This window comes from Trachemys scripta, chromosome 5, assembly GCF_013100865.1.
Source record: "Trachemys scripta elegans isolate TJP31775 chromosome 5, CAS_Tse_1.0, whole genome shotgun sequence".
Taxonomy (NCBI): domain Eukaryota; kingdom Metazoa; phylum Chordata; order Testudines; family Emydidae; genus Trachemys; species Trachemys scripta.
This window is the reverse complement of record NC_048302.1, coordinates 121,385,743-121,410,445: the sequence shown is the minus strand read 5'-3', so window position 1 is coordinate 121,410,445 and position 24,703 is coordinate 121,385,743. Positions and strand designations below refer to the sequence as shown.

The window sequence follows — 24,703 nt, the reverse complement described above, 5'->3', positions numbered from 1 at the left end:
ACATTAGTTTAGACTCCTGATAATTTGGTCTAATTACAGTTGTTGGGCTTGGGGTGTGCTGGTGGCTGGATGGTGCTGATGGCCTGTGATATACAGGAGGTCAGACTATATGATCTGGTGAACCCTTCTGGCTTTAAATTCTATGGTTATGTCTATACAGCAGCTGGGAGCATCCCTCCCAGCATAGATGGAGAGACTCACTCTAGCCAGAGAGCTAAAAATAGCAGTGAGGATGTTATGGCACTAGCTGCAGCTTGAACTAGCCATCTGAGCTCAGATACAGGGTCAGGTGGGTTTGGGCTCAGTTAGCTACCCTGAGTCACCACCCATGCCACAACATCCTCGCTGCTATTTTAAGCGCGTTATCTCGAACAGAACTCATGCAAGTCTGTTTAATCCAGGTGGAAGGCAACTGCAGTGTAGATACACACTATGATTTGGAAACAGCCTTCATTAGCTCTCACTACTGCAGTATCTGTGTGAACCCCATTTAGCACACATGACCCTAAATCATGGGAGCACCTCTGTTACAGAAAACAGCACCGCTGATGGATTCAGTGTCTAATAATATTTAATATATGAGGCCTTCTTGTCTTTTTCCATATATAGACTCTGACTTTACTTTTAATTGACGGTAAATCACAATTGTTTTTTTCATTCACCATATCACTATGTAGGTACAATTTTTTGTTATGATATTTTGCTACAAAAAACTTACCTGTAATTCACCAGCCAGCTCCATCATTATACTGTAAAGTATCTTCAAGTTTAGAACCAAGTTCTGGTGCTGATTTAAAAAAAATAATCAAGAATACTCAATTACTAATATAAAACTGGTAAGATTATTACTTCAGTACTAAGCGACTAACCAACATGAAAGCATTTTTCCTTGTGCATCTACTGATGCTAACTCTTGCATATCTAGTAATAGTCTTAGACCACTGATAATCACATTTCAAGAGTTCCTGGGGAAGTAATGATCTGGAACATTTAGAACTTAATGTATTCCTTATTTTACATACTGTACCTGGGAACACAATCTGAGCATGAAGATTGAAGAGGTGTACTTACTTTTAAGAGATAATATTGTAACATTGTGCTTTTGATACTAGAGTTAAAGTTCTTGTAGTAAAGTGATCATGCCAGGGTTAACTGGGTTGTCCAGAATATTATGGGATGGAGCCATGCTCCTCCCCCATGCTTTACTTCCTGTTTTAGTCCATGGAACTGTTCTCCCCACTCTGTTGCGAAGCAGTTAGATATGCAGCAAGTCCCCAGCCTGCAGTCCCGCAAGTAGATTTATCTTTGTTGCACTGAGCAGACCCTTTAAAAAAGTTCTACCATCATGTCTACAAAATGAAAAGTTTCTTACCTGATCATTTCCATTCTGCTAGCAGTGTCTGCCACAATTCTGTGACTTTGGGCTGTTCCCCTCCTCTCTGAAAAAATGAAGGCAGTTCAGAGTTGCAGCATAGCTCATGCTGGCTATGCTCCCTTCTCCAGCTGCACACCAGAAGAGTCATTCCAAAGCTGTGTAGAAACTCTTACAATATGATTAGTAACAATAGTGCCAGTCAGTGAACTACGTACAGTAGCCTATTGGCCCACAAATTGTAGACATAAAATAAATGTTGTCCTTTGGCTACTGGAATCATATCAGGGACGGTAGAATTGTGGGAGATGCTGCTAGCAGAAAGGAGATTATCAGGTAAGGCATTTCATTCTGTAGCCCAGCGTCTCAATTATACGATGCTTGGGAAGTAACAAGCAATGAATTATAGAAAGAAAGGACAAAAAAAACCCAGACTGAAACAGAGAAAACTCTGTTTGAAAATACATGGCAAGTTATTTTTGTATCGCCACATGCAGTACCTTCATTCCAAAAGAGGCCTCTGCAGAGGACAGAAAATCCATCTTACAATGTTTGATAAAGCTGTTGACAGAAGACCAGGTTGGTGCCCTTCAGATTTCCTCAGTTGAGGCATACATCCTTTCTGCCCATCATATTGCTAGAGATCTCAGAGGTCTTCAGAAATAGGTGAACTTGAGGCCATGTATGTCTCCATTATGCATAACTTCATCCATCTGGCCAGTGATAGTAGAATGCCAAAAGGCTTTAGCACTTTGGGTGAAAGGATACAAACAAGGAGCTTGATCTTCTCATCAATTCACTGCACTTGAGGTAGCTCTTAAGTGCTCTACATACATCCAGAATATGCCACAGCTTTTCTGTAGGACACTGGGGTTTTGGACAGAATAATGGGAGGATCTCTTCCTGTGTGGTATGGAAAGACAAATCTCACCTTTGGTAAGAAAGATTATGGAGTCCTTGGAACCAACTTGTCATCATGGAACACAGTGTGTTCCTGTATGGATAGAGCTGCCAACTCAGACTTGTCATGCTAACATAATAGTGACCAAGAAGCATGTTTTGATATATAAAAAACAATGGCATAAAAGTTGTTAAGGGTTCAAACGGATGGGTGCTTAGGGCTTTTAGTGCCAGTGGTAAATCCCACTTAGGAAAGACTGACCTGAAGGCAGGTTTAGACAGTCTGACGGCTCTGAGAAATCATGAGACTTGCAAATGTTCAGTTAAGGAGTCTGACACATGACTCACTATGGTGCTGGGCTGTAGCTCCTTGTCTGTACTGTCCTGAAGAAAATCCAGAATAGCTGGAATTCCAGGGTCCTTGGGATTTCTGTTTGCTTGACTGCAGGAGTTTAACCATGACCATATGGAGGAGTAGGCCTTTAATGCTAAAGTCTGTCTGGAGGCCAGTAGAGTGTTGACCATCTTGGAGGATAAAATGACTGCTTGTGCTTCCCCCTCAATAGCCATGCAATCATATGGATTTCAATTACAACTCAAAATACGAAGTGTACAGTTCTCACTTTATATTATAATTATTACAAATATTTGCACTGTAAAGAAGATAAAAGAAATTGTATTTTTCAATTTACCTCATACAAGTACTGTAGTGCAATCTCTATCATACACGTGCAACTTACAAATGTAGAATCTTTTTCACATAACTGCACTCAAAAATAAAGCAATGTAAAACTTTAGAACCTAGAAGTCCACTCAGACCTACTTCCTGTTCAGCCAATCGCTAAAACAAACAAGTTTCTTATATACAATGTCACCTGAAAGTGAGAACAGGCGTTCACATGTCACTGTTGTAGCCAGCATTGCAAGGTATTTATGTACCAGGTATGCTAAGCATTCATATGTCCCTTCATGCTTCAGCCACCATTCCAGAGGACATGCTTCCATGCTGATGACGGGTTCTGCTCAACAACAATCCAAAGCAGTGCAGACTAATGCACATTCATTTTAATCATCTGAGTCAGAGGCCACCAACAGAAGGTTTTTCTTTTTTGGTGGTTTGGGTTCTGTAGTTTCTGCATTGGCTAGCCTCCCCGAGTACAAATCCACCTGAACCGGTGGGTACATACTCAAGGAGGCTAGCCCTCGCAGCCACTCAACATTGCCCATGCTACTGTGTCTACACTATTATTTTTAGCACATTAGCTTGAGCAGAGCTAGTGTGAGTACGTCTACATGAGCTGGGAATCACACCCCTAGCTCCAAGTGTAGAGATAGCCTTAGTGTCTTTCATCTCTTCTACAGCGTCACCCATTTTTTTAACTAAATGGATCTTTCCTCCTTAAAATGAAGATCTTCATTCTGTGAACGAGCCTTCACAGACAGACAAAAAGTTTTTAACCATGAAAAGTAGTTCGGGGTAACTGTTGTCACCTCATCCCTTGCAGAAGTGTCCAGTATTTTTAATTAGGTGATCTATACAGTTAATTTCCATTAAAACCAATGGCGCTGATCATCAGATTACGTTGTAGAGCTTTACATTTTGAGAGGCTGGGTGGGTGGGCTTGGTTGAAGAGGAGAAAATTACTTGCCATTCTGGCATGGAATTTATGAAAACTCTTCTCAGTTAATCTAGTTGGATGTAAAATGTTTCCCCTCTGTTGACTGCTTGACTAGACTAAAGTTAAGATTAAATAAAATTAGGTAGGGTAGGATAAAATTAACAATCTATTATCACTTCCTACTCCTAACCACCAAAATAAGGGAGCTGTGGGAAATGCCACAAGATATGCCGGTACTTATCTCATTTACCCTTTTTATTTTTTTTATTTCTTATTTCCTTCTCTTGCTTGGCTCTACTCTGTATTTTCTCTCCGTCTCTCAATATTTTTCACTAAAATTTTAACATTTTTCTTCTTTTTGTGGAAAGAGGAGAATCCCTTGCCCATGTTTCCTTCCCCCTTTCCTGGGAGTATTTTCCATTTTCAATTACACCTCTCCTCTTTTCACATTTTCATTTTCTTATACTCCACTCTCTTTCTAAAATGATATTCTCATTCTGTACATCCCATTCCCATGCCCAGTGTTCTCTCCATATTATTTTCTTCCTTATTGTTAACTCACCATACCCCCCCCCCCCCAATTTCTTATTGCCCTTCTTCTTCCTGGATGTTCTCTTGTCTACTTGCTGCATTCTTCTGTCTTTTACTAACCTGCCCACTTTTTCCTCCTATGACACACTACTTGATTATTTCATTCCTCCCTTTGCTTACACTATACCGCTTCATTCCCTCTATGTGTGCCATGGGATAGAGAGTGAAATGCAGCAGTGATTCACATGGAATGACATAGTACAGAAGCAGTCACAAGCAAGGGAGGGGATTGGCACAGAAGACAAAGAAGAGTAAGTAACATAGTAGCTAGAACGTGGAAACCCTCAGAAGGCAACAAGACAGCTACACAATATATGGGAGGAAGTAGAGGAAAATTGCCATTCTGACTGAGCATGCATGCACCTTGCAGGGCAAGAATATACTTTTTAAAAATGAGTGCTTTAGGATACCTAATAAGAACTTCAAGACATATCTATTATTGCACATTCAATCTGAATGGTCCACTAATTTCAGTGAAGAATTTCTACAGCATCAGCCAATAAAATTCCTCAGATAAGCTAGATGTTTTGGAATTTTTTAAAGCATTCTTACAGGGTATACAAGAGACAAGACTGTTTTAGTGATATCAAAAGTAACACTTCATTTAGACTGGACACAGACTGAGATCTGAATAGTTCTCCCTAACTCTCTAGTGTCTCCAAACTGGGTCTCAAATTTTTGATGAGACTACACTGTTATGGCCCAAAATATGAACCCCCAAACCCTTGGCTACATAATATTGTTCATGAAACAGTTTTACCAGCAGAATCATGATTTCTGTGGAACATTTCTATTGCAGCAGGGCTAACAATTAAGAATTCTATTTTTTTAAAAAAGCTTCATTAAACAGACAAAACATTTCTATTTTCTTCTTTCATATTGCTGGTGTAGAGCAGCAACTACAATTTCACCTGAAGTTGATCGAGCCAAAATGGCTACATCAGGAGTAGCAGAATTTATTGCAGTAACGCCTCCTCCATATTTATAAATTGGGTAGTAGGTAGTGATATGTTCGATGGTCTGTCATGGGGAACCACGCTCGCACACCGGGGAATCCTTGATTTTCCATTTGTGCATTATATATCTGCATCTACCATGGCTGGTTCAAATTTGGTTCAGAGTTGACCAAGATGACCATGGAAGGTCAAACCCAGGAACCTTCTGTGTGGTATCTGGCACACGGTGCTTATTTTTAAGTCTTGTTTAGCCCGATCTGCTTTCCCCGCCTCCTTCTGATCATAGCCTGATTGCATGAGGGTAAACAAATGTTCCCAGAAAGGCTTGCGGGACTTAACATGTTGTGTGTGGGAGGGGGGGTTGTCAAGGTCTTGGTGAATAAGAAGACATCTGTTTCCCAGATTCGCTGAGCTTTGTGGAATGTTGCGGCAGTTCAGCATATCGGCAGGGGAGCGATGTTAGACAGGACAGGTAGCCATGGTGTTGGAGTCGATTTAAGGGTTCCCGTGATGCAACGCATCACTCTATTTAGCTGCGTATCCACAAGTCATGTGTGGCTGCATCTGCTCCATACCAGTGCACAATATTCAGTTACTGAATATACAAATGCTATTGCAGATGTTAGCAACACTGATGCTGATGCATCCCAGGTTGTACCAGCTAGTTTCTGGATTATGTTGGCTCTCATTTTTATCTTTGCAGCTACCTTGGATTGTCATGGCAAGATCATCTGCATATCCAAATTTTCATGATTTAGTTGGCGGTATGTCACTTATGTATATATTAAAAAGGGTTGGTGTAAGTACAGAGCCTTGTGGTAGCCCGTTGTCTATGTTACAGGATGAGCTGGTCTTATTACCCAGGTACACCCGCAGGCGTCTGTTACTCAGCATGGTCCACAGCAAGTGAAGTGTTTGGTAGCAAGGTATGATTTTAGCAAGATTCAGCATCAGGCCCTTAATCCATACAGTATCATACGCAGATGACAGGTCAACAAATACTGCGCCAGTCTTTAAGGTGGGGTTTATTTTGTTTTTTTTGTTTGTTTGTTTTTTGTTTTTGTTTTTTTTTATAGCCAGCCTTAATGTGAGTTGTGAGTGCCAGAACTTGGTCACAACAACTAAGTTTTGGCCAGAAGCCTGCCTGTTTGACAGGGATAATTGGCAATCTCCTGGTCATCAGAGCAGCAACTCAACAAAATTTCTATCATACTGAGTGTGACAAGTTCCCCATGATTCCATGGCTATGTAATTTGAAATTTTCCCAAGATGCCATGAAATTCAGCATTTCTGGCATGGAATTCACCATTTTGCTGCAGCCAAGTGCTCAACATTTTGTATTTTGTCACCCTACCAGCACTCTGCCTGCAAATGCATCTTTCTTTTCAACTTACTTCACAAAGGAGAATTAATTAGATTATGATGCAGGCACCCTACACTATTCCATGGAATGAGGCAGCAGGGCATTGGAGATGCTGGGAGTGAGAGTTGAAGTCCAGCTTGCAGCCAGGGAGTGGGAGGAAGAGAACAAAGGAGATTTCATGGTGATCACATTAATTAATATTGCCATGGAATTTAGGGTTTGTGCTGCAGGATTTAGGAGCTACTCATGGGGAATTTGGTTCCATTGGCCCAAAGAATACAACAAGCCGTGATTATTTTATACCAATTCTCTGGCATATATTGCGAACCAAGATAACCCTTTGCTCTCAGAAGAAAATCCTGCATATATTTTTCTCTGTATATTTTTCTCTATTGTACCTTGCAAAGTATCTAAATATCTTTACTATTTCACTATTTGGTTTATCTGACTATGAGTCTCTAAAAACTACTTACCAATGTATTTCTCAAGGAATCTGCATTCATATTCACTGTTCTCTCTGAGACAGGATTTTCAAAATGCTTATGTATCAAATATTCAAAAGAGGGGACAGTGTCACTGGGGTTTATCAGCCATGCAGCAATCCTTGGATCTAACACAACACAATCAGCCACTAAAAAAATAAAAGCCTATTTTAATCATTCATTTCTGCTTTAATAAAAAACGGTTACTGACCTTTTGTAACTGTTGTTCTTCGAGATGTGTTGCTCACATGCATTCCATATTAGGTGTGTGTGCACAGCCTGCACCATTGCCAGAGATTTTTCCCTCAGTGGTATCCATCAGGCCAACTAGCACCCTTTGCTGCCGCGGACTTATGCGCTGGTACAAGACACCTCATCAGCCACGCAATCTCAGTTCTTTCTTGCTGGTTTACTCCAACAGAGGGGTGGGAGGGTGAGTCATGGAATGGACATGAGCAACACATCTCAAAGAACAACAGTTACAAAAGGTTAGTAACCTTTTCTTCTTCGAGTGCTTGTTTATGTCCTTTCCATGTTAGGTGACTCACAAGCAGTACCCCAGGAGGTAGGCTCAAAGTTCATGGACAGGCGACCAGCTTGGCTTAACAGTGAAATCCTTGCTGATCTTATACACAAAAAAGAAGCTTACAAGCAGTGGAAGATTGGACAAATGACCAGGGAGGAGTATAAAAATATTGTTCAGGCATGCAGGAGTGAAATCAAGAAGGCCAAATCACAGTTGGAGTTGCAGCTAACAAGGGATGTTAAGAGTAACTGGAAGGGTTTCTTCAGGTATGTTGGCAACAAGAAGAAAATCAAGGAAAGTGTGGGCCCCTTACTGAATGAGGGAGGCAATCTAGTGACAGAGGATGTGGAAAAAGCTAATGTACTCAATGCTTTTTTTGCCTTGGTCTTCATGAAGGTCAGCTCCCAGACTACTGCACTGGGCAGCACAGCACGGGGAGAAGGTGACCAGCCCTCTGTGGAGAAAGAAGTCGTTCGGGACTATTTAGAAAAGCTGGACAAGCACAAGTCCATGGGGCTGGATGCGCTGCATCCGAGGGTGCTAAAGGAGTTGGCGGATGTGATTACAGAACCATTGGCCATTATCTTTGAAAACTCATGGCGATCGGGGGAGGTCCCAGATGACTGGAAAAAGACTAATGTAGTGCCCATCTTTAAAAAAGGGAAGGAGGAGGATCCAGGGAACTACAGGCCAGTCAGCCTCACCTCAGTCCCTGGAAAAATCATGGAGCAGGTCCTCAAGGAATCAGTTGTGAAGCACTTAGAGGAGAGGAAGGTGATCAGGAACAGTCACCATGGATTCTCCAAGGGCAAGTCATGCCTGACTAACCTAATTGCCTTCTATGACGAGATAACTGGCTCTGTGGACGAGGGGAAAGCAGTGGATGTGTTATTCCTTGACTTTAGCAAAGCTTTTGATACGGTCTCCCACAGTATTCTTGCCAGCAAGTTAAAGAATGGGCTGGATGAATGGACTATAAGGTGGATAGAAAGCTGGCTAGATCGTCAGGCTCAACGGGTAGTGATCAATGGCTCCATGTCTAGTTGGCAGCCGGTATCAAGCAGAGTGCCCGAAGGGTCGGTCCTGGGGCCGATTTTGTTCAATACCTTCATTAATGATCTGGAGGATGGCATGGACTGCACCTTCACTAAGTTTGCAGATGACACTAAACTGGGAGGAATGGTAGATACGCTGGAGGGTAGGGATAGGCTACAGAGAGACCTAGACAAATTAGAGGATTGGGCCAAAAGAATCTGATGAGGTTCAACAAGGACAAGTGCAGAGTCCTGCACTTAGGATGGAAGAATCCCATGCAGTGCTACAGATTAGGGACCGAATGGCTAGGCAGCAGTTCTGCAGAAAAGGACCTAGGGGTTACAGTGGACGAGAAGCTGGATATGAGTCAACAGTGTGCCCTTGTTGCCAAGAAGGCTAATGGCATTTGGGGTTGTATAAGTAAGGGCATTGCCAGCATCGCTCCCCTCTATTTGACATTGATGAGGCCTCATCTGGAGTACTGTGTCCAGTTTTGGGCCCCACACTACAAGAAGGATGTGGCAAAATTGGAAACAGTCCAGCGGAGGGCAACAAAAATGATTAGGTGGCTGGAGCACATGACTTATGAGGAGAGGCTGAGGGAACTAGGATTGTTTAGTCTGCAGAAGAGAAGAATGAGGGGGAATTTGATAGCTGCTTTCAACTACCTGAAAGGGGGTTCCAAAGAGGATGGATCTAGACTGTTCTCAGTGGTAGCAGATGACAGAACAAGGAGTAATGGTCTCAAGTTGCAGTGGGGGAGGTTTAGGTTAGATATTAGGAAAAAACTTTTTCACTAGGAGGGTCATGAAGCCCTGGAATGTGTTACCTAGGGAGGTGGTGGAATCTCCTTCCATAGAGATTTTTAAGGTCAGGCTTGACAAAGCCCTGGCTGGGATGATTTAGTTGGGGACTGGTCCTGCTTTGAGCAGGGGGTTGAACTAGATGACCTCCTGAGGTCCCTTCCAACCCTGATATTCTATGATTGGATATCAGGAACGATATGGTCTAAAATCGGGTCTCCTGCAGGAAGACCATGGCTTAGGTCAAATCAAGCACTGCCCTAATAAATTTTATGCTCTGAACTGGGACAAGAGTTAGCTTTTGTTCATTTATCAGCAGACCCAGCGCTCTGAAGGTGGCTTGGACAGTTCTGATGCTGTTCTCTTCTTGAGCCTCTGACTGACCCTTGATCAGCCAGTCGTCGAGGTACGGGTAAGCCTGCATGCCTCGCCGTATGAGCAAGGCCACTACTACCACCATATACTTTATGAAAACCCAAGGGGATGCAGAGAGGCCGAACAGTAGGACGGTGAATTGGTAGTGGTGTTGATTCACAATGAATCTGAGAAATCTTCTGTGGCCATGGAAGATAGAAATGTGAAAGTATATGTCCTTTAAGTCGAGGGTGCCGTACCAGTCCCCTGGATCCAGGGAGGAATGATAGAGGTCATGGACACCATGCAGAAGCTCAGTTTCTTGAGATATCTGTTGAGGCAATGCAGGTCCAGAATGGGCTGGAGGGCCCCCCCGGCCTTTGGGATTAGGAAATATTGGGAGTAAAACCCCTTCCCTCTCATGTCTTGCAGAACCTCTTCCACAGCCCCATTTGTAGGGGGGATTGCACCTCCTGTACGAGATGTTGCTCATGAGAAGTGTCCCTGAAGACGGACGGGGATGGTGGGTGGTAGGGAGGGGTGGACAAAAACTGACGGGTATAGCCGACTGTCACTGTACTTAGTACCCAACAGTCCGCTGTTGTGTGGGATCACGCCAGGCTGAAGTGGGACAGCCAGTACAAAAATAAAAGGGAAGTCGGATCTGAAGCAGTGACGGTGCACCTTCAAAAGGTCCGCTTGGGCCCCTCGGAGTACCTCTGAGACCCTGGCTGGGAGATTGAGGTGGACAGGAATGGTTGGCACAGTTGATAATTTCTGGCGCCAAGAATGAGGCGGCTGCTGAGGCCTGAAGTACTTCCTGGAAACCGACGGAGTGTAAAGACTGGAGTCCTTCAGGCTGTGAAGTATCATGTCCATATGGCCCGAGAATAATGAAGAACCTTCAAGGGGTGGTCCTGGATGGACTGTTGGACTTTGTGAGGAAGTCCCAAGGACAGGAGCCAAGAACAACACTTCATGGTGACAGCGGAGGCCATTATCCTGGCTGCCGAGTCGGGTGCATCCAGAGCTGCTGGAGAGAGGTCCTGGCCCATTCTTACCATCTTCCAAGAGGGCAATGAATTTCTGCCTTGAATTTTGAGGCAGTGAGTCCTTAAATTTACCCAAGGAGTCCCACAGATTATAGCTGTATCTCCTCAGCAAAGCTTGCTGGTTAGAGATACGTAGTTGGAGGCTACCCGTCGAATAAACCTTTCTTCCAAAATGGCCCAGTTTCTTGGCGTCTTTTTGTTTGGGGGAAGCGCTCAGCTGGCCCTGCCTGTCTCTCTCATTAACTGCTGCCATAATCGGGGGGTATAAGTAAAAGTGTAAGCAAGGTCTGAATGAATTCTCCTGACAGCTAGTTGGAAAGGGGGAGAGACTTCAGGAACAAACTGTATTTACATGAGCACACCTACTTTGCCTAGATATCCAACAGATAGAGCTGTGTTGCTCAAAGTGATCAACTTTGGCTGCTGTTGGGTTATAAATCACTTTAGTACTGAATGCAGGGGCAGTGAAATGTTATCATCAATGTTGTTCTCCTTATTGTATGAGTAAAGGGGATGAGTAAACGCATCTTGTAGGTTATTTTCTGACACTGCCCTTGGAGCTCCGTCTGCAGCCGAGGATGGTTGAGAAGGAACTGAGGGGGTCGGGCCGCACGAGCGCTAGATGAAGCGCCAATGGCATCATGAGACAGCTACTGCACACGCGCATCCAGACCAGGCACTGCTATCAAAAATCTCCGATCAGCAGTGCCGGGATGCACCGACACCTGAAGTGGAGCACCCACAGGGACAGCACTCGAAGAACTGTGTTTACTCTGTCCCAAATGAGGGGGTCACCTTCAGCTGAAAGAACCTAATTAAACCAAGCATTGGCGCCAAATTTCTCAGCGCTGGTGGGTGCCCGCACCCCCTGCCCCTACTCAACCCCATCCCCGCCTCCATTCCAACCCCATCCCCAAAGTCCCCGCCCTAACTCCGCCCCCTCCCTGCCCCTATTGGATCCCTTCCCCAAATCCCCACCCTGGCCCCGCCTCTTCCCCCAGGGCGCCAGGTTCCCCCTCCTTCCCCTTCCCCCTTCCTCCCTGCCCTGTGAATCAGCTGTCTCGCGGCACAAGCGCTGGGAGGGAGGGGGGAGAAGCAGGACGCAGCGGCGGGCTCGTGGAGGAGGCAGAGGTGAGCTGGAGCAGGGGGGCAGGGTGGGGCCATGGGACCTATTTTTTTCTGTGGGTGCTCCAGTGCCAAATCAGAGCGGCTTGGCTCTGAGGCAGGTATGAGGTCAGCTTCCATGATGATAGTCATCAACCTGATGTATCTGTCTTTTTTAGTATGGGATCTGAAGTCCTGAGAGATCTGGCGCTTGTCCTTCACTTGAGTTTCCCCCAAGCACTTCAAGCAGCTGGAGTGCGGATTGCTCACGGGCACAGGTTTGCCACAGGAGGCACAAGGTTTGAAGCCCGGGGACTGGGGCATGCCTGGAGTGAAGATGTCCCTTGATGATAGGGACTATTTACAGTAACTATGTACACTAACACTAATCACAATAATTATATACTCTAAACTATGATAAACTAAGGGTTATAGTCCAAAAACCACTGGGAAGAAGCCTTGCCAAAGCAAGAAGAGTCATTCAAGCAACTGTCATCAGCGGTAAGAAGGAATTGAGAGTGTCTGTGGCCGGTGGTGCCCCTTTTACCGGTGCATAAGCACGCAGCAACAGAGGGTGATAGAGCCGGCCCAATGGATACCATTGAGGGAAAAATCGCCAGCAACAGTGCACATGGCGTGCACACACCTAACACGGAATGGACAAAAGAAAGCACTCAAAGAAGAATATTTCAAATTCATTTACATTATAGCAAAAGACTAAAAAAAGGTTTTGCAAAGTAGCATATTCCCATCTCTTTTGTAGACACATTCCTATGACAATAAAACTAAGATTAAATTACAGTCAACACTTTGACTCATACTTTTGTTGAGTGCCTGGGAAGACATGTTTTTAAAAGGTAGAGAATTTAAATTAGAGGAATAAATTGGGTGATACCAGTAGTTCAAAGCTGAGTTTCTACAGTGAAGAGACAATTACTTACTTGTAATACTACTTGTCTGACTGTATTGTTTGACCAGATTCCTACTCTTCTGGTTCCACTCCCTACTGCAACAAAGGTTGGAACCCCCTAAATCTCAAAGAGTTGGGGTTTTTGAAGCCCAGTTAGTTTAGCCCTATTCTGAGACCAACTACCAATGCCTCAGTACTACCGGGATCATTCCACTGTAGTTCCTTCAAGACAGGGAAGTGGAGTTATCCCTAAATTCTAAGTGTAACTAACAAACAGTCAACAAATATTTATAAGATAGGAGGAGTCCATCAGAAAAAAAGAATTCGCTTTTGAAAAATATTGCCTCCTTCTCAACTGTGAGGGGACACAGGTGGATGAGTAGGAATCCGGTCAGAAGACATCTTCCAAGAAGCACAATTACAGGTTATCCTTTCTCTAAAAAAGCCATATTAACTGGATTCCTACGCTTAGAGACTAAAACATATGAGGAGAGTTTTCCATGAATCCACAGATTTTCCAATCATAGAAGAACAAAGGAACCATACCTAGGGAAAGAAGTTACTCACCTTGTGCAGTAATGAGGGTTCGTTGAGATGTGTCCCTCTGTGGGTGCTCCACTGTAGATGTGTTTGCATCCTTGCTCTGCTGATTGGAGAACTTTGGTAGCAGTGTCCATTCCACCTGTGCATGCGCTGCTCCTCGCCTACCACAAGGTTAGCCAGCATGCACAGGCAAACCCTCCTCGATTCCTTCTCTACCACAGAGTCAATGACAAGAACTCTGAAGTAGAGGGGAAGAAGGTGGGTCGTGGAGCACCCATAGAGAGACACATCTCGATGAACCATCGTTACTGCACAAGGTGAGTAACTTCTTCTTTGAGTAGTGTCCCTATGGGTTCTCCACTGTGGTGACTCCTGAAAAGTGCCCACCACAAGTGACTGGGGCTTCAGAGTCAAGACTGTTATAGATGATAGCTCCATGGCATTAAATCTGGCAGCTGCAGCTAAGTCCCTCATGATAACACAATGTTCTGCAAAGGTATGTGCAGATGCCCAGGTAGCTGCTCTGCAGATTTCTGATACAGATTTTCTGATACCCTTGGAGAAGGTGACGGAAAAGGAAACCGATCTCATAGAGTGCATGCATATTGAAGACGGGAATGTTACATTATGCATCTGGTAACAGAGCCTTATACAGTTCGAGACCCATTTGAAGAGTCTTTGAGCTGAAATCGCTGTACCTTTTAACCTATCTGCAATGGAGAGGAAGAGTCTCGGAGTCTTTCTGAAAGCTCTTGTTCTGTCTAAACTGAAGGCCAAGGCTCTCCGCACATCAAGTGTATGGAGGATGCCTTCCCTATTATCCTGATGAGGTTTGGGATAACAGGCTGGAAGCTGAAGAAGCTGATTTATATGAAATGTAGAAGTTACCTTGGGAATGAATTTCGGATGTGGTCTAAGAGTGACTTTGTCAGGGAAGAACACAATGAATGGGGGATGCATCTTTAGAGCCACTATCTCCCCTATCCTTCTTGCTGAGGTAATGGTGATCAGGAACGTCGTTTTCATTGAAAGGTGAGTTAATGAACAAGTGGCCAGGGGTTCAAATGGAGGTCTAGTCAGTCCTTTTAACACTAGGTTGAGACCCACTGAGGAGTGGGAAGTCTAGGTTAGGGAAAGAGGTTCGCTATGCCTTTGAGAAACCTCTTTGTAACTGGATAGGAAAAGATTGAGTATCCTTCTACCTGCTGGTGGAAGTTTGCAATTGCTGCTAGGTGAACCTTTAGTGAGCTAATAGGGAGACCCGATTTCTTGAGAGTCAACAGGTAGTCCAGGACTACTGATAGTGTGGCTGCATTAGAGGTGATGCCTTTGGGCTGACACCAGATTTGAGATCTTTTCCTTTTGTAGGTAGGTACAATGAGTACCTCCTTTCCTAATGTGTAATAACATCTCCCGTACCTCTTCAGAGCAAGATGTCTCTATGTGCTGGAACCATGAAGGAGCCAGGCTTAGAGTCGCAGAACCCGCAGGTTGGGATGGATAGCAGGTAAAGAGTGATTGGAAGAGTCATAGGTGCACAGTGTCAGCTGTTAGAGGTAAGGGTACCATGTCTGTCTGAGCCAGGTGGGCACAATCAGTATGTTTGTTTTTAATCTTTTCACTTTCAACAGGACTTTCAGTATTAGAAGGAATGGAGGAAAGGTGTAAAGACGACCCTTATCCCAGAGCATCTCCCATCGAGCGTTATCTGATCCCTGCTCTAGAGCAGTACTGTGGACATTTCTTGTTCTTGTAAGTAGTGAATAGGTATACTGTTGGTGTCCTCCATTGTTGGAATATGTCATGGAGGAACACTGAATCTATTTCCCACTTGTGGTCATGTGGGAATTTTCAGCTGAGACTGTCCGCCTTTGTGCTATGCACTCCTATGTTTTTCGTGCCCCCGCATTACTGGTGCTTCCTTGCTTGTGCCTGTTGGGTCTTTAGGCAGCCGGACTTGCTGTCAACTCGGTACTGTGCATGCCCAGGGTACCAGATTTAGATGGCTTTGGTGCCATTGATACCAATGATACTGATCAAGCCTGAGATTGTTTTGGGCTTGATTGGCGCTCACGAAGCAGCCTCACAAACCTTTTCTTAGAGGCCTTACGTGAGTGGTTCGCAGGTGTCTCCCTGGAATCACCTCCCTTCAAAATAGAGGGTTGCGGTGAGGGCTCCTGCCGGGACTACAGAGGTTGAGGGCCTGACTCCATGAGTAGAAGTTTGAGTCTCAGTTCTCTTTCCTGCATATGGGCTTCAGTCGCTGACACAAGAAACACTTCTGTGGAATGTTTCTCTCTCCCAGGCAGCGAACACACTGCGAGTGTCCATCAGTCACTGGGATAGATTCCTTGCAACTGAGGCACTTTTTGAAGCCGGGGGAGCGGGCATACCCTTGTCCAGGGGGGGTCCCCCGCCTCAGGGATTGGCAGAAGACAGTTTTTGTTTGTTTTTTTTTTAAAGGCAAGGCCAAAATAAAATGCAAACAAAGTTAGCAAAGAAAAAAGGCTTCCAGGGAAGCTAAAAATTAGCAATTCTAAAAGAGTTAATCTGTGAACGAACAGCTCCAGCTCCAGCTCCATCTCTAGCCAGGGATGGTTGAGAAGGAACTGAGGAGGGTTCGCCCAGGAACGCTGGCTAGTCTCGTGGCAGGCGAGGAGCAGCGCATGTGCAGACTGAATGGATACTACTACCAAAATTCTCTGATCAGCAGCGCAGGGACACAGACACACCTACAGTGGAGCACCCATCAGGACACTATGCAAAGAAGAATCATGGAGACTTCCAAAATAAGAACTGCCATACTGGGTCAGACCAATGGTCCATATAGTCCAGTATCCTGTCTCTAACAATGGCAGGTACCAGAACTTCAAAGGGAATATACAGAACAGGACAATTTTGGAGAGATCCACCCCTATATTCCCCTCCCAGCCTCTGGCAGTCAGATATTTTTAGGGTTGTTTAGTGGGTTAGCAGTAGTCCCTCCCCCTTTGGGTCAGTGGGAGGCCACTCTGCCTCACTGTCACTGGGCGTTGCTCACTGTCAGGGAATTAGCAGAGCACTGCACAGCCTATGGTTCTGACCTGCAGTCCAGGCAGAGCAGCACATGAGTCTCTGGGCCCCAGATCCTCAAGCAGAGCGAGGCACCAACCAGTCTATGACTCCTGCCTATAGTCAGGGCAGAGCAGCAAACAGTTAGATGTTCTGGCCCGCAATCTGGGCAGAGCAGCACACAAGTCTGTGAGCCCCGGTCCAGAAAGAGTGGGTAAGTGTCAGTTCTGATGTGATTCTGCCTTTAAAATTACATGTTACACTATTAATGTCACCATATAAATGTTTTAATAAAGTATATTTATTATCACTTATACATTGGTTTCAATGGGAGTTTTGCCAATGCAAAGACTGCATAATTAGGCACAAAACATCTTACCTTGTTTCCAGTTAATATCATCACCATAAACATGAAGCAGTGTTCTCAAAAAATCCTTTGCATTGAAGCAAATAATAGTACAGTGTAGTATTTGAAATAGTATTTCCCTGTATAAGATATAAAAATAAATTCACTGAGCATTTCATTTTATCATATTACTGAATGCAAAATTTACATTATGTACATTTCTGTTGAACATGAATTAATATCACTTATTTAGTTAAATCAAATACGGATTCTTACTTCTTGTACAAATAGGCTATCGGGGGTTAGAAATAAATGTGGTTTCCCTCTCCCTCCCCATTGCTTCTGCTGAGCAATGAATAGGAAAACTGGATTGTATTTTCATTTTACTAAGTTAACTTTTTTTTTTTCTAAATTATGGTTTTCAAATTACAACCATTAGCTGATATGTTTTCATAAGAGAAGGTTACTCACCTTGTGCAGTAACTGAGGTTCTTTGAGATGTGTGTCCCTCTGTGGGTGCTCCACTCCAGGTGATGGTGCGTCCCAGCGCCGTTGATTGGAGATCTTCGATAGCAGTGCCTAGCCAGGCTGCGCATGCGCAGCTGCTGTCTCACGGCATCGTTGGAGTCTGTTCACCGCACGCACAGCACGACCCCCTCAGTTCCTTCTCTACTGTAGAGTTCTCTTTTTTTGAGCTCCAAAGTAAAGGGGAGGAGGGTGGGTTGTGGAGCACCCACAGGGACACACATCTCGAAGAACCTCAGTTACTGCACAAGGTGAGTAACCTTCTCCTTCTTCGAGTGCTGTCCCTGTGGGTGCTCCACTCCAGGTGAATGTAGAGCAGTACCCACTATGGTTGGGACTTTGGAGTTATGTGCATGGTAGCAGCGGAGAGGACAGTAAGGCCTACTATGGCATCCGCCCTGGGGACCTGTGTAATGGCATAATGCTTGGCAAAGGTATGGCCTGAGACCCATGTGATCGCTTTGCAAATATCCAGAATGGGTACCTTATACAGGAATGCCACAGGTTGCTGACATGGCTTGAGTAGACTGTGACCGGACTGTGGCAGGGGTTCTATGTTCTGGGTTTGGTAGCATGACCAAATACAATCCATATCCACTTGGAAAGTCATTGTTGGATATAGCGGCACCCTTGGATCATTAAGTTGTAGAGACAAAGAGTCTAGGGGATTTACGAAATGAAATAAATATTTCAGTGACTCGAATTTGCATTTATTTCATTCACCCTTCTAGCCGATGTGATGCTAAGAATGCTACCTTCACTGACATGTGTAGTAAAAAGCAGGTAGTGAGGGGTTCAAAGGGAGGCCTCATGAGGCCCCAGAGGACTAGGTTCAGATCCCACATGGGCATGGGAGGGTGAACTTCAGGGTAAAGGCTCTAAAGCTCCGTGATAAAGTGTTTGGTGGTTGGATGCATAAATGCTGAGAATCCTTTGATTTTATCGTGGAAAGCATTAATTGCTGTGAGATGCACTTTTATAGACCTGAACGATTGCCCCGAGTGCTCGAGCTCTACCAGATAGTCCAGCACTACAGGAAGGGGTGTAGTGCAGGGAGTGAGCCCTTTCTGCAGACACCATATGGAGAAACATTTACACTTTTGAAGGTACATATTGCACATGGAGTCCCATCTGCTGTTCAGTAATGTGTTTGACCTGTTCCAAACAGGCTAACTTGGAACCGTGGAGGAGCCACGCTTTGAGATGGAGCTTCTGCAGCTGTGGATGGAGGATCTGACTGTCATCTTGGGATAGGAGGTCCGATCTCATTGGGAGAGTTCATGGAGGACAGACTGACGCACAGCAGATAAGGATACCAGGTCTGCCTGGATACGTGCTGGGGCAATTAAGATAATGTTGGCTTTGTCATCCCTGACCTTGCGTAGGACCCTGTGTATTAGTGGGATCAGTGGGAATGTGTATATAAGTGTCTTGTTCCACCGAATCAGGAAAGCATCCCCCAGAAAGTGGGGCCAAGCCCCACTCTGGAGCAAAAGAGAGGGCATTTGTGGTTCTGTGTTGTGGCAAATAGGTCGATAGACGGGAATCCCCATAGATGGAATATTTGTTGTGCGACTGTCGACTTCAGTTCCCATTCATGGATCTGTACACTGAGCTCATCCAGCCCTGGAGGCACCTCATATGTAGTCTGGCGTATTTGACCACGAACGTGGTGGCGGCCATGTGACCCAGTAATTGTAGGCAAGTTAGTGCCTCGATTCTTGGGCAGATCGACAGTGTCTGTGATGTGTTTGATGGTCAGGAATCTGGTGTGAGGTAGCGAGACTTTGGCCTGAGTTGAGTCTAGATAGGCCCCGACGGACTCTAGTTGTACGGGTAGCAAAGTGGATTTTTGAAAATTTATTTGCAGTCCTAGTCTCTGGAAGAAGTTGATGGCGAGTCTTGTGATTGTTTCTGTCTCCTTGTATGAATGATCTATGATGAGGCATTCATCCAGGTATAGGAAAAATATGATCCCTTGTTTGTGTAGGTGAGCTGAGACTACTGCCAGGGTTTTGGAGAACAACCTCAGTGCAGCGGAGCTCCTTCGGGATGCTGGATGACGATAGCCATGAGACTCTGCACATGACTACTGCAGTAGTTGTAGTACGGACTGCCGTATTGGCCATGTCCAGGGAAGCTCGTAGGGTCATTCTGGTGACCAGCTGCCCCTCAACCAGGACCAATTTGAATTGGGATCTTTTGTCCTCTGGTATATCTGTGGTATAATCAAAGAGTTTGCCACAGTTGTCACAAACATACTTGGTAAGGAGGGTGCTGTAGCTGGCTATTCTGAATGGTAGTGTGGACGATGTATATACCTTATGGCCTAGGAGGTCTAGGTGCTTGTGGTCCTTATCTTGTGGTGTGGATCAGTGTTGAGGCTGTTTTGCCCTGTGAGTTGCTGCTTCCACCACCGGAATTAGGTTGTGGGTGGGCAAATAAGAAGTCCATGCCCTTGTCTGGGACATAATATTTGCGATTTGCCCTCTTGCATGTTGGTGGAGTGGTAGCCGGGGTCTGCCATATATTTTCAGCAGGTTCTAGGATAGCATCATTTATAGGAAGCGCAATTTTTGATGCTGAAGTGGGTTGCAGAATTTTCAAGAGCTTGTGTTGTTTCTCCTGAATCTCCTCTAATGGAATGTCCTGGCTGATTGCTATTCTTTTGAACACCTCCTGAAACTGTCTGAAGTCATCAGCCAGAGTGGGTGGAGGTGGCATGACAGCTTCATCTGGAGACGAGAAAGAATCGTGTTCTGGTGACACCATCTCAGGTATGGCCTCTTTCTTGGGCTCCTCAGGTAAGTCCTCTGTGGCCATGGATGTAGGCAGCACAGGGGATACTAATGAGGACTGAAGTTGTGTCCTGGGTGGTGAGGAAGTGCGAGCGTACTGGGCCTTATAAGCTGCCCGTGGGTCCCGTGGTGGCCATTGCACTGGATAGGGCATGTGGTTTAGGTGTCTTGTATTTTGCTTTAGTGGGTGCTGGTGGTCCTATTGCAGTGCCATCTGCCGGTGCTGGATGGTGTGTCAGTGCCGGTGGTGGTGGCAGTACCGAGGTTTGTGTTGGCACTGGAGGTGGCTGTGTGGTTGGCGCCGGTTCTGATGAGGATGTTGATATGTCAGCGCCAAGGAGAAGACATGGGTAGTTTGATGTCTCAACTCCTTCGTCTTGTGGGCGGTGCGTCTGGTGCCGGAGGTGCCAGGAGAGTTGTAGGTGCTGATTCTCAGGGCCGTCGGCACTGCTGATAGTGACCTCACAGGGGACCACTTCTTTTCATTTGGTTCCCTGTGTGGGGAGGTTGAGGCTCGCTTCCTCTTCTCCTGAGAGGGTGGAGCCATGCCCTTGGTCAGTTCCGACCGGGATGGAAAGCACTTGGGAGAAGGTTTAAGTACGTCCTTTTCCGATCCAGGTAGGAGAGAGTTCTCCATAAGGATCATTTTCAGGTGCAGATCTCGGTCACACTGGGCCCTCGCCTTCAAGTTGTTACAGTGGGTGCACTTGGCTGGAGTGTGCGTCTTTCCGAGACATCTCACACAGAGTGAATGTCCGCTTGAGCGCGGCATGGCCTCTTTGCAGGAGCCACATCTTTTAAAACCAGGAGAGCTTGGCATGTTGAAATAAAAAACAAGAGGACCAGGGTTTTCACTCCACAGGGAGCAGAGAACTTGGGGAAAAAATGGTGGGAAAAGGGTTGTTTTTGTTGTTGGTTTGTTTTGTTTTTTAAACTATTAACTAACTTATCTAAAGGGAAGGGTAAAACTGGGTTAATCGTATCGAATTTTTCTGTCAATAGGGGAAGAAACTACAGCACTGCCCCAAGCTCCGTCTTCAGGCAAAGATGGTAGAGAAGGAACTGAGGGGTCACGGTGTGCACACGCTGAACAGACTCCAACGATGCTGCAAGACAGCAGCTGCACATGCGTGGCCTGACTAGGCACTGCTACCGAAGATCTCCAATCAACGGCGCCGGGACGTACTGTCACCTGGAGTGGAGCACCCACAGAGACAGCACTCAAAGAAAAATATTTCAGTGACTCTTGAATTTGCAAAACTCAGAAGAGATGTTTAAGCATTCCAAAAATAGTGTATAATTTATTTATATTCCCAGACAAAGAAATGATGTTAAAATGGAGTCCAGGTTGATAGAACATATCAGCAATTTAAAGGTAAATACATTATAGGATGTAATTAGCACCCAACCCAGCAGTATAAATCAAGGAAATTCTTGAACTCAAAAGAAATCCAAACATGTTAAGATTTGGAAATACAAGTAGAGCATCCAAAGCAATGTAACTTTGTCCTGTAGTGGCAGCATACAGTGATCATATGATTAAGGCATTTTAGTGTTTGTGGCCCCAGATTTCTTTAAACTGATATTTAAAGACAGGTGTTTTTCCTCCTCATGGTGTCACTACAGGGCAGAGTTAATATATGCTGGGTGTCCTGATTGTGTTCAACCTCCCTTGAAGAAGAAACTTGCAGTTATGAAGAATAATAAAAAAAATGACTACTAATCCTAAAAAAAAAAAATGATCCAATGTGGTCTACACACAAAATGTCAGGAGTTTTAAATATTGGAGGTTTGAAGCATCTGCATTTTTCTCTTATTAAGAGAATCTGAGTTCAAATAAAATCCAACACCAGGTGCTAAATTTTTTAAGGGCCCGTTTCTTAACCACTCCTAGACTAATGGTGGAGTCTCCTTCCTTGGAGGTTTTTAAGGCCCGGCTTGACAAAGCCCTGGCTGGGATGATTTAGTTGGGAATTGGTCCTGCTTTGAGCAGGGGGTTGGACTAGATGACCTCTTGAGGTCCCTTCCAACCCTGATATTCTATGATTCTAATTAACAGATTCACTTATAAATGCTCAGAAAATTCTATACTCAAAGAGATGTAATTTTAGGAAGGATATGATGTATTCTTCATATACAACAAAGGGGTTAAAAATCCCACTTTAAATGCAAAACTCAACACAACATTATTATGGAGCCACAACTGGCAACTCCATAACAAACTTAGGTTTCAGAGTAGCAGCCGTGTTAGTCTGTATCTGCAAAAAGAACAGGAGTACTTGTGGCACCTTAGAGACTAACAAATTTATTAGAGCATAAGCTTTCGTGGACTACAGCCCACTTCTTCGGATGCATAGAATGGAACATATATTGAGGAGATATATATATACACATACAGAGAGCATGAACAGGTGGGAGTTGTCTTACCAACTCTGAGAGGCCAATTAAGTAAGTGAAAAAAAACTTTTGAAGTGATAATCAAGCTAGCCCAGTACAGACAGTTTGATAAGAAGTGTGAGAATACTTACAAGGGGAGATAGATTCAATGTTTGTAATGGCTCAGCCATTCCCAGTCCTTATTTAATCCTAAATTGATTGTATCTAGTTTGTATATCAATTCCAGCTCAGCAGTCTCTCATTGGAGTCTGTTTTTGAAGTTTTTCTGTTGTAAGATAGCCACCCGCAGGTCTGTCATTGAATGACCAGACAGGTTAAAGTGTTCTCCCACTGGTTTTTGAGTATTATGATTCCTGATGTCAGATTTGTGTCCATTAATTCTTTTGCATAGAGACTGTCCGGTTTGGCCAATGTACATGGCAAAGGGGCATTGCTGGCACACGATGGCATATATCACATTGGTAGATGTGCAGGTGAACGAGCCCCTGATGGTATGACAACTCCCACCTGTTCATGCTCTCTGTATGTGTGTGTGTGTGTGTGTGTGTGTGTGTGTGTATATATATATATATATATATATATATATCCTCAATATATGTTCCATTCTATGCATCCGAAGAAGTGAGCTGTAGCCCATGAAAGCTTATGCTCTAATAAATTTGTTAGTCTCTAAAGTGCCACAAGTTCTCCTGTTCTTATAACAAACTTAACCATGCTAATGGTGCTACGATAAATTAAATCAGCAGTTTATGCAGGCAGATTAGTAAAATCATGATTTAAACAGTTACTGAAAGCTACAAATTGTTAATATTTTAACACTATACAAAGTGATATTTAAATATAACCTGCTTGTTGCTATAAGATCCCTTGGGAATAGCATAAGCATACCACACTACTTTTCATCCTTCTCAAACTGTTTACAGTTTGTTTGCCTGTGCTGTATTTAAGAATTTATTATGCACAGTTATACAAAGCAGGGAGATTTATGTAGACTGTGCTATGAATCAAAACTAGGATGACACTAAAAGGAATTCTCATGGACAAAAAAGATTGTGCTTAATAGTAAACAAAGCTTTAAATAAGGGTACGTCTTCACTACCCACCGTATCGGCAGGTAGCAATCGATATATCCGGGATCGATATATCGCGTATCGTTAAGACGCGATATATCGATCTCCGAACGCGCTCTCCATCCACTCCGGAACTCTACCAGAGCGAGCGGCGGTAGCACAGTCGACGGGGGAGCCGCGGCCGTCGATCCCACGCTGTGTGGACCCCAGGTAATTCGATCTAAGATACTTCAACTTCAGCTACGCTATTCGCATAGCTGAAGTTGCGTATGTTAGATCGATCCCCCCCCCACAGCCCCAGTGTAGACCAGCTCTAACAGTGGACTAATAGATATAGGTTTTGTCTAAATGCTAATGATTCCATATTAAAATGATATGCTGGTTTTATAGAGGTGAACTATTGTATACAGTAGTACACTGATGACTTGCACAATTTATAATCTGAACGAAAAACTGATGCTCGAATTTCATATTACTAAAACTTCACTTTTGAAAGCTCTTTAAAGGAAGGGATTATTCTATTTTTCTGAATTGCACAGCACAGTGCCCAGTGTAAGTATTAAACAATAATAATTTACATTAAAATTACTGGCAGAATCTGAACAGTAACAATTAGCACTTTTATATTTACAATTTTATAGATGGAGAGAGTGAGACAAACAAATAAAGTAACCTGCCCGTTGATATAGTTAACTCAAGAACTGTGACAGAACCTAAGTCCCTGTCCCCGATCTTATACTTTATAAAGTATAATTAATTTTGACAATCTGATTTTGTTGTGTTGTTTTGTTTTTTACTGTTTGCTCGTTTACAAAATTCAGTAATTCACAACAGACCTCCCAGTCATTAGGGTAAATTAGCTAAATTCTAATAAATTTTAAAAATTTGACTAACATTACCTTCTAG

The 24,703-nt window shown here is 44.2% G+C and overlaps 1 protein-coding gene across 1 annotated transcript in view; it reads right to left on the bottom strand.

The window, feature by feature from the left end:
* Positions 1 to 24,703, bottom strand: part of POLN (DNA polymerase nu) — a 201,008-nt gene that overhangs the window by 166,563 nt on the left and 9,742 nt on the right. The window contains exons 3-5 of the mRNA XM_034772539.1: positions 17,041 to 17,147; positions 7,275 to 7,432; positions 719 to 787 (exon numbers count right to left, since the gene is read on the bottom strand). Of these exons, the coding sequence (XP_034628430.1) occupies positions 719 to 787; positions 7,275 to 7,432; positions 17,041 to 17,147 (334 nt within the window). The remainder of the gene's footprint in view (positions 1 to 718; positions 788 to 7,274; positions 7,433 to 17,040; positions 17,148 to 24,703) is intronic.